The sequence below is a fragment of the Carassius auratus genome, chromosome 20 (genome assembly GCF_003368295.1).
Source record: "Carassius auratus strain Wakin chromosome 20, ASM336829v1, whole genome shotgun sequence".
In the NCBI taxonomy this organism is placed as follows: domain Eukaryota; kingdom Metazoa; phylum Chordata; class Actinopteri; order Cypriniformes; family Cyprinidae; genus Carassius; species Carassius auratus.
Window position 1 is genome coordinate 19,581,915 of NC_039262.1, and position 9,541 is coordinate 19,591,455.

At 37.3% G+C, this 9,541-nt stretch overlaps 2 protein-coding genes across 2 annotated transcripts; both read right to left on the reverse strand.

The window, feature by feature from the left end:
• Nucleotides 1-795: 795 nt before the first annotated feature.
• Nucleotides 796-3,334, reverse strand: LOC113037855 (gap junction delta-2 protein-like). Its single transcript, XM_026195199.1, has 2 exons — nucleotides 3,047-3,334; nucleotides 796-1,777 (listed from the first exon to the last, which is right to left on the reverse strand). The coding sequence occupies exons 1-2, from the start codon at nucleotides 3,115-3,117 to the stop codon at nucleotides 934-936; spliced, it is 915 nt and encodes a 304-aa protein (XP_026050984.1). The 5' UTR covers nucleotides 3,118-3,334; the 3' UTR covers nucleotides 796-933.
• A 2,704-nt stretch (nucleotides 3,335-6,038) lies between these two features.
• LOC113121127 (actin, alpha cardiac muscle 1) lies at nucleotides 6,039-8,937 on the reverse strand. Its single transcript, XM_026291370.1, has 7 exons — nucleotides 8,809-8,937; nucleotides 8,474-8,713; nucleotides 8,115-8,199; nucleotides 7,873-8,034; nucleotides 7,588-7,779; nucleotides 6,497-6,678; nucleotides 6,039-6,402 (listed from the first exon to the last, which is right to left on the reverse strand). The coding sequence occupies exons 1-7, from the start codon at nucleotides 8,935-8,937 to the stop codon at nucleotides 6,259-6,261; spliced, it is 1,134 nt and encodes a 377-aa protein (XP_026147155.1). The 3' UTR covers nucleotides 6,039-6,258.
• Nucleotides 8,938-9,541: the final 604 nt, after the last annotated feature.

Below are 9,541 nucleotides of genomic sequence, written 5' to 3' on the forward strand. Positions count from 1 at the left end.
TCTGCAAGTCAGCTTAAATATAATGGAATGATAACTTATGTTAAGGTCAGTGGTGCAAGCACAGGCAACCAAATCATTAAAGATACCAATCTATGTAAAACAAAAGAGAGATATGATTCATATAGTACAGATAAACATATGTGAACTGTGGTCTAACAAGTTGCGGTGAGTAAAATGAAACTATCACATGTGTGAGCTAAAACCAGAATGAGAATACAATATAATGAAACAAAAGACCTTCACAGCACAATTCAGGTTCGATTTGGCTTTTTTAAAATCCATATTTAGTGCAAAACATATTTCGGGTTCAACTGATCATGTGAACGAAAAAACGAATGTCGAAAACTCATTGCAAGCTTTCCGTTCTGACCAATAAAAAAGTTGCATCAGTGCCCTTCAGTAACTGATAAGAAACAAACGTTTGGTTCATTTGTTCTGGTTGTCAATCGACCCCACCATGAAACAGGTGAGATGAACAGTTCATAACATAACTTTCTTGCATACTGTATAATTGAATGCAATGGTTTCAAAAATCGAATCCTGGTCTCGGGGTCCTCCAGAAATGCATTTTGGATGCTATTGGGACCCAAATATGAAAATTCTGTCATGACTTACTCATGCAAATGTTGTTCTGTAGACCACAAATAAAGATATTTAAAAAAATAATGATAAATCTCAGTAGGGTCAATGGGGTCAGGTGTTATCACATTGACTTTCATTGCATGGACCAAAACATTCTTCAAAATATCTTTTTTTGTGTTCCACAGAAGAAAGAAAGTCATACAGATTTGAAACGACATGAGGTCGAGAATTTTTGAGTGAGCTATTTGTTCCAAGATTTCAACTGTGTGTTTCATCCAAAATGTTCATCCCGAGGTCTTCCTGGACCAGGATTGAGCACCTCTGCTCTGATGAACTACTGATGAAGGAACATTAGACGTAGGCAGAGTCACTCGACTGGGTGCGTCTGAAATTCGGCATGCTCATCCGCGGTAAGTCCTTGTTTCTGATCTCGTATATGGACTTCCTCCTGGCCTGAACCCCCCTCACCGCCGTTTTAATTTTCCTCCAGCCCAGGTGATTGAGTTCTGCAAGGTTGAGCACCACGCAAATCCCACTGACCGCGAACATGAAGACGAGGAACACGGTTTTCTCAGTGGGTCTCGAAACGTAGCATTCAACGTCTTTGATGCAAGGGTAGCGATCGCACTCGTACACGGCAGGAACGTTGAATCCGTACAGGAAATACTGCCCCACCAAGAAGCCGATCTCCAGCGCGTTCCTGAAAACCACCTGAATGATGTAAAACCTTGAGATGCCCTCTTGTCTTCTCATTTTAGATTTGGTAGTTCGCATGGCTGAACTGGGGATCTCTTTCACTTCCAAACAGTCCGGCTCGGATTCTTTGGTGGAGTTTTCCGTGTTCTGAAGTACTCCGTTCACGATGGTGTTTTTGATCTTTTTGCTGTCGTCTCGTTTCATTGAATCGGGATCTTTGTCAAGGGACAGGTAGACCATCGAGTATCGGCGCTCCTTCTGTTTGGCAGACTGATGCACTGAGTAAGTGATGAAGCACAGACTGGGTGTGCAAACCATGATGATTTGGAACACCCAGTATCTAATGTGAGATATTGGGAATGCTTTGTCATAGCAAGCTTGGTTACAGCCTGGTTGTAAAGTGTTACACACGAACATGGACTGCTCGTCGTCGTACACGGTCTCTCCTACTATTGCAACTATTAGAATCCGGAAGATCACCACCACCGTCAGTAGGATCCTAAACACAAGGACAGAAATATTTTAGTTCATAGTGTATCTGCCAAAGTATTCTCAAGCAGTTAAGTCAAAACAAGCGAATGAATACAAAACACTTAAAAATGGAAATAAATAAATAAATATATATATAAATAATAATAAATGGATTAATTAAAAATACATTAAAAAATGGCCATTTGTGGTAAAGTTAAAATCGTGTTAAAACAAGAAAAGAAATATAAGAAAACTTAATTTAAATTCTGCTTTGATTTTTAGAAATTCACTGTGAAAACCATAACCATATATTAACTGATTAAATGAATAATAGTCCAATGATGTACTGATACTATCTACTGATACTGTCATCTGACAATATTAATATTCCAATAACTACAATGTACTGAGCTCTGCTCTGCATGTACTAATACATATTGTTAAACACAAGACCACATGATGAATTCAGTTTCATCAAATATGAAACTCCTGGACAAATAGTAAGCGTATCCACAGTATGGTTAAGGTAGTAAGAAACATGGCTCTAGAATAATGCTATATGCATTAACCAAATAACATAAAATGCACTATGAATGTACATGACTTATTAGCGAGAGAGAGAGAAAAAATGCAGTATTTTATTGAAATGTAATATGTCATGCGTGCACCTATACACGTGAACGCCCTTGTACGGATTTCCACCGTAAATTATAAAGTGTCTTCTAATTTGTGTACTACGACTTTACATTTACTGTACATTTACTGTCGTGTCAATTTTTTCACCCTTATTTTTGAGGTAATTTATGCTTTCACGTTCAAAAACGCCACTATATAGTTATAGAGTAAAACTGCATGCAATGTCTGTTAAATATAACCTTTAATGTATATGATATGGTGATTTACAGTTAACCAGCTAACAGGTTTGAATTTTGGTTTTCTATTCTTTGGACTGTGCAGATTGACGCGGGGAGCTGTCCAGTGCTGAAACTCTCTCCACAGGCAAACGCGCGCTTCCAGCCATGCAGGGCGCGCACAACATTTCTTTGAAATCAAATCAGATCTGACATGAAACTGCAATCTTACCGATGGCACACACGGTTTGTTGTCTAAAATGTGCAGTTATAACTATAAAAACAGCAACGGAAATCTTAATTATTCCCGTCCTTTACAATGGGCACGTTTAGCTCCAATTGCCAATCCCCCTCATTTATCAGGGTCAGTGCGTATAGTGACCTCAATATTTTTTTCTTTTAATGTGAAAAGTAATCAATAAACATTTTCCACTTTTTTTCCTCACCTCCCGATCATAGTAGAGTGCTGTTGGACAGCCGCCTCCAGGAGACGCTCGAGAATGGTCCATTCCCCCATGGCTGTTCATTCGGAGACGATATAACACAGTGGAGCGTGTAAAATCGAACGCGAGCTACAGAAGGCGAGTGTAGTATCAGGCGAGTGCATTGATTAGTCGCTGCTGTCCACCTTGTCCTCCACGCCTCGCTCTGGAGGGCGCACTCCTCTGAGGTCCTGATTAGTCTAAAGCCCTCCTATTTTCTGTATCGCGAGCAGGACGATAGGTCGCTCTGAGCCTGAGCGCAGGGGAGTATAATGTTTGGCTCGTGCTAATCCCGCTTTAAGTAGACTGCACCCCCCCCCCTCCACGCGTCACGCGCAGACAGGTTGTTGGAGAGAGATCAGAACAGCAGGATTTCTCCGTTTCATTATTCTCCGAATATGCCAGAGATGCCCAGATTAATCCGTAATAAAAATCATTGGTGATAAACTCAAATCACTGGGGAGGTCTGTCTCCGGCAGTGACACAGTCACTCACTCACTCTCTAGCGTGACAGAATGGGAGATTAGAGTTTAGAGTTAGTGTTTGTCGAATGTGGGTGGTAGGCTTATTAAGTCTTGAACACCAGCGAAGAAAGCCAAAAGGTAAGTAAGAACGTTTCAGAAGGGCTTTCAAACGTTTTACTTATTTACAATTAAGCTAGCCAGAGTGTGCTTTTTCAATTGCTGCCAAAACTGACGAACAGAAGTAGACAACAACATAACAATATTGCTCATGCAGTATTACATGGCGAATTCAGTGTTGTTACTTTGGGGTTTTGTCACCAAATTAGACTCTTGATGCAACTTTTAATAATTGAAGGTTTTATTGATGTAATGACTTTAAAGTTAAAGGGTTCATATAGTGCTTTTTCACTTTTTTAGTTTTAGTCCGTTTGTAGCGTGAATGCTTGGGCATTAAAAAGATCTACAAATTTAAAAATATCAAAGTACACTCCAAAGGGAGATATCTCGGTAAAAATAAATAAAATAAATCTACGGTGAACTGCTCGTTTGGACTACAGCATTGTTTTCCGGGTTTTGTGACGTCAGGAAGTGACCTATTAGAATATCATTAAAATAATTCCCCACTGAAATCGGAAAGGTTGGGAGGGGCGAGGTCGTGGTTAGAACACTTGTTTGGGTGGATCAGGCAAGAGACAACGAAGATTAAGTGCTGCTGTAGTGTCAAGTTTTCGCCATTTCGTTTTTTTTTTAACCTGGCAGCAGATATCCTCGCTGGGGATTTTAACGCAGTTATTACACATGCACCTGAATACTTGTGTATGTAAATATGTATTTACAGTTATGAAAACATTTTTTTATAAATTGCTGACAGTACAATACTGGACAATGATGTAATCTGCAGAATTTACACTTCAATTATGATGGTATAAATAAATTCAGTAGTTTCACTGCAATTCATGTTATAATGTTAGAACAATAAATATAATACATATTACCGTTGGACTATTTTTAAGCGGTTGTTGATATCCTTTCTAAAATGTAATTTAGCCAAAAAAAAAAAAATATTCACCAATTACAATGCACTAGAACAGAACAGCTAACCAATCACATTACATTTAGTTTTTCTGTCTTCATCAAACCAGTATGTTTTTCGAACTACCAAGCATGAGAGCATGTTTTAGTTCTTCACCCTAAACAAGTCAAGACTTTGCATAAGAGTTTGTATAAGACCCCTTTAATTAATGTTTTGTGACAAGCAGCTATTATGGCAATATATTTTTTTGCTAAGATAAGGATACAAGATAAGGGACACTGTAGTTTGTAAAATTTTCTCTGTTTTGTAATCCTCAATTTATTTGTATGCTGATTTTGTCAGACGACTTATACATTTTAGCAGGAAGTAGCTGTACCTTAATGAATCGTGTTATCTGACAAGAAAAATAAAATATGTAGGCAATACAATTTTTACTTGGAATTAATTGTGAATTTGGCGGTCTTAAAATAGCTGTATAAAAAGGAAATTAATTTGAAGGGCTGATAGAACGTGGTGACATAATATATGCTAATTAGTGCATGGAGACATTTAAGAGCCTTTTCAAGCAGGCGTTTGGCAACATCGATTGATTTGCGGCCGGTGCGTTGATAAAGCAATAAGCCCTGTAATTATACATCACTTTATTTTATATCTCACAAAACAAATTTAAAAGGTGAATTAGATGAATTAGATGTGAATTTAGCTAGACGTACAAAATTGCAATAGACTTGTCAGGCTCCCGCCATATTTAACTTTTGACAGGAGTAAAAAGTAAAAACGAAGCTGAAAGTCTGCATGTTTGCACACACTGTTTATAAATGATAATTATGTTTTCCGTTCTCCAAAAAAAACATGATTAAATGTGTGCCGGCCTAATTTTTGTAAACAGCTGACTGAGTTGGTTAGTCTGAACTCTTCACATCAAGAACAGTTCCTTAACCCTCACGTGAACTCTCCTGCAGGTGATGAAGTGGTAGGCCTATTTGTGGTAACGCCTGTGGTGAACTTACTCTGGTGAGTAATCGCTTTAGGACTACCCACTAGGATTGAGAGGTAAAAACAATTAATGACAACATGGGATATCCCTGTTAGAATCCAACTGATAACTGAAGCTGCAAAATTCAACACTGGGCAATCAACGTTTGCTCATATTTATAGTGTAGGTAAGATAAAAATAAAATCCTCGTAAGCCTGAAGAGGGCATCTTGACAATGAGCTGCGTTCTCCTCTGATCTGGCTTTGCCTCCCAGAGAGCTGCAGCTATTTTTATACTGGGTGCTAATTGAAGTCGCAAATATGAATTCATCACATATGGCTTTTATGCAATCCTGTATTCACTGTATTCATGAACAAAGTGTTACATTTCTTGTAGTAAATGACAAAGATTAATTAAAGACAAATTAAAATAGTGACTCTTCTGCAGCACCAAAAAAAATAAAAAAATAAAAATAAAACCTAATTTCTTCACAAATTGGTGGTCTTGTTTATTTAAAAACCAATAAATATCCATATACAAATGTATTTATGATCCAGTAAATAACTACAAACAAATTTCACTTTGGTGTAAACATACTGTACAAGGAAAAATAAAGGCCTGCATCTGTAACAGGTGGAGGTAATGTTGAGAGTTTCTGTTCTTTGCATCCATAATCAGCCGTGAAATATGGGTGTTCTGGCACTTAGAAGCACTTCCTGTGGACGATGGATGGGCCAGCCTCATCATATTCCTGCTTGCTGATCCACATTTGCTGGAAGGTGGACAGGGAAGCCAGGATGGAGCCACCGATCCAGACGGAGTACTTACGCTCAGGGGGAGCGATGATCTGTAAGAAAGATGGTTACAGATCAAATATCTTACTAAATTGAATTGAATTTAAAAGATGACTGGAAATCTGAATTACTGAATAAACGTTCTACCTTGATCTTCATGGTGCTGGGAGCCAAAGCAGTGATCTCCTTCTGCATACGATCAGCAATACCTGGGTACATGGTGGTGCCACCAGACAGGACGTTGTTGGCATACAAGTCCTTACGGATGTCAATGTCACACTTCATGATACTGTTGTAGGTGGTTTCATGGATACCAGCAGACTCCATACCTTAGGGTATGAGGAAAACTGCTGTTATTGTTAAGTAACACTAAAACTTGGAACATTGTTTTTTTTGTTCATTTAAATAAAGCTCAAACAAAATATAAATATTAGAAACGAATAAAATAAAAAATATAAATGTTGCCTTGGTAAATAACTGAAAATAAGTTAAAGTGTAAGTACTAAAATTAGTTAAACTAAGTTAAGTAGATTTAAAAAAAAAAAAAAAATGAAAATCACAAAAGCACACCACAATTACAAAAACTAGAACGTATGAAAAATCATTATTGGTTAGTTAAAAATAAAGCTATTGTTATTATGACTAAAACTGTTAAAAAAGTTTTTTTTTTCCTCCCCACTTTTTTATTTAATTAAAACAATGCTGTTTCATATAAATATTAAGTGAAGAAAAAAAAAATGTTAACTAACTTAAAAAGTTTGAAAGTTTGAAGTACTCAAATACTAAAACTAAATAAAATTAAATAACAATAATAATAAAAAAATAAAAAAGTATAAATGTATTAAATCAAAAATTTAATTCAAATTAGTTAATGCCGAATTGGCAAATAGCTGAAATAAAATAGTTTGAATAACTAAACTGACATAAAAATGGTAAATAGAAATATTAAAAAAATAAACAAATAATAAAATAATAATAAAAATAAAAAATACATAAAATCACTGAAACTTAAACTATAATTAAATTCAAACTGAATATATATATATATATATATATATATATATATATATATAAGCTAATTCAAAATATGTATAAATATATAATTGCATATAAGTAATACTTAAATACCACTGAACAATTTTAAAGCAAAATTCAGGGATGTAAGTAAAAACAAAACAAAAATAGAACCAGAAAAAAAAAAAAAACTATCATGGCGGATACAATATGACTTCACTCACCAATGAAGGAAGGCTGGAAGAGAGTCTCAGGGCAACGGAAACGCTCATTTCCAATGGTGATGACCTGACCATCAGGCAACTCGTAGGACTTCTCCAGAGAAGAGGAGGAAGCAGCAGTGGCCATTTCATTCTCAAAATCCAGAGCGACGTAGCACAGCTTCTCCTTGATGTCACGAACGATCTCACGCTCAGCTGGGAGAATACGATTCCAGTGTAAACTATGTATATATAATTACAATACAGGTTTGATAACTCTAATAATGAGACAGCATGCCTTATCCTCACCTGTGGTCACAAACGAGTAGCCACGCTCAGTCAGGATCTTCATCAGGTAGTCAGTCAGATCACGACCGGCCAGATCCAGACGCATGATGGCGTGGGGCAGAGCGTAACCCTCATAGATGGGCACATTGTGGGTCACACCATCTCCAGAGTCCAGCACAATGCCTTCAAACAACAACAAATCTTTAAGGCTCCAGAAAAACCTACAAGTAATGATGTATTGCAATGCATGTATTAATACTCACCAGTTGTACGTCCAGAAGCGTACAGTGACAACACAGCCTGGATGGCCACATACATGGCAGGAACGTTGAAGGTCTCAAACATGATCTGCACATTAGAGGATGCCAGAAATGTGTCAAGTTCTCAAATAGAGCTTTTCACAATGCACATTGTTCCAAAGCAGCTTTACCGAAAATCATGTGAATGTTTACAATGCCTTTTGAGCAGATTAAAAGCAATAATATACCGTAGTTTACATTTTGGTGTTATAAAATCAATCAAGCAATCATTTGTTATTTATTAGTCACTTATCAATGAATTTGAACAGTCTTTGTAGAGTCATGTGAATGTGCAGTATTGGAGGATGTTTAACTAAGTTTACCTGTGTCATCTTCTCTCTGTTGGCCTTGGGGTTAAGAGGAGCTTCGGTGAGCAGGGTGGGATGTTCCTCGGGGGCCACACGCAGCTCATTGTAGAAGGTGTGGTGCCAGATCTTCTCCATATCATCCCAGTTGGTGATAATACCGTGCTCAATTGGGTATTTCAAAGTCAGGATACCTCTCTTGCTCTGAGCCTCGTCACCAACGTAGGAGTCTTTCTGTCCCATACCTACCATGACACCCTGTTAGAGAAGAGACATTGTCAGTATTTCAGTAATATTCCTCATTAAATCTATAATATAGCCCATTTTTGCATTGAAAAAAAACCCCATTGTACCTGGTGTCGAGGACGACCAACAATGGAGGGGAAGACAGCGCGAGGAGCATCATCTCCAGCAAAGCCAGCCTTCACCAGGCCGGAGCCATTGTCGCACACAAGAGCGGTGGTCTCGTCGTCGTCACACATGGTGTCAGCTGGGAGTCTAAATGAAGAGCAGTTACATGTATGAACATACTGTGAAAATCCAAACCATTATGTATGCATTCCTGCCAAGCTTGTGTTGTCTCTTCAGAATAGACCACAAAACCATCTGAAATTCTTCATAAGCATCTATGACTGGAACTTTAACATCAATGGAACCTTTTCCATTGTTCAAAAGGCTCTTTATATTAGAAAAAGTTTCAGATTATAAAATGTTCTTCACACTAAGAAAAAAAACTTTCCACTGAAAGTTTCTTTGGGTAACCAAAAGTGTACGATTCCATGAACTTCCATTGAATGAAAGGTTCTTTATACTGGAAAGAAAAGTTCTTCAGATTATTCAAAAGTTCTTCACACTTAAGAACTGTTAAGTAAAAGGTTCTTTGAGACACCGAAAATGCTTCTAAAACTCCTTTTTGGAGAACATATTTCCGTACCTCCTGAGATGCTGACATTGTCATTTTTGACTGTTTCAAACGTAAAAACATTAACATTTCTTGCATTACTGACAACCCTAAGCCTCTGAAATGTTTGTTTTACTCAAGAGTCAATTATTTGTATTAGTATTCCAGTGATATTGCACCAGAAC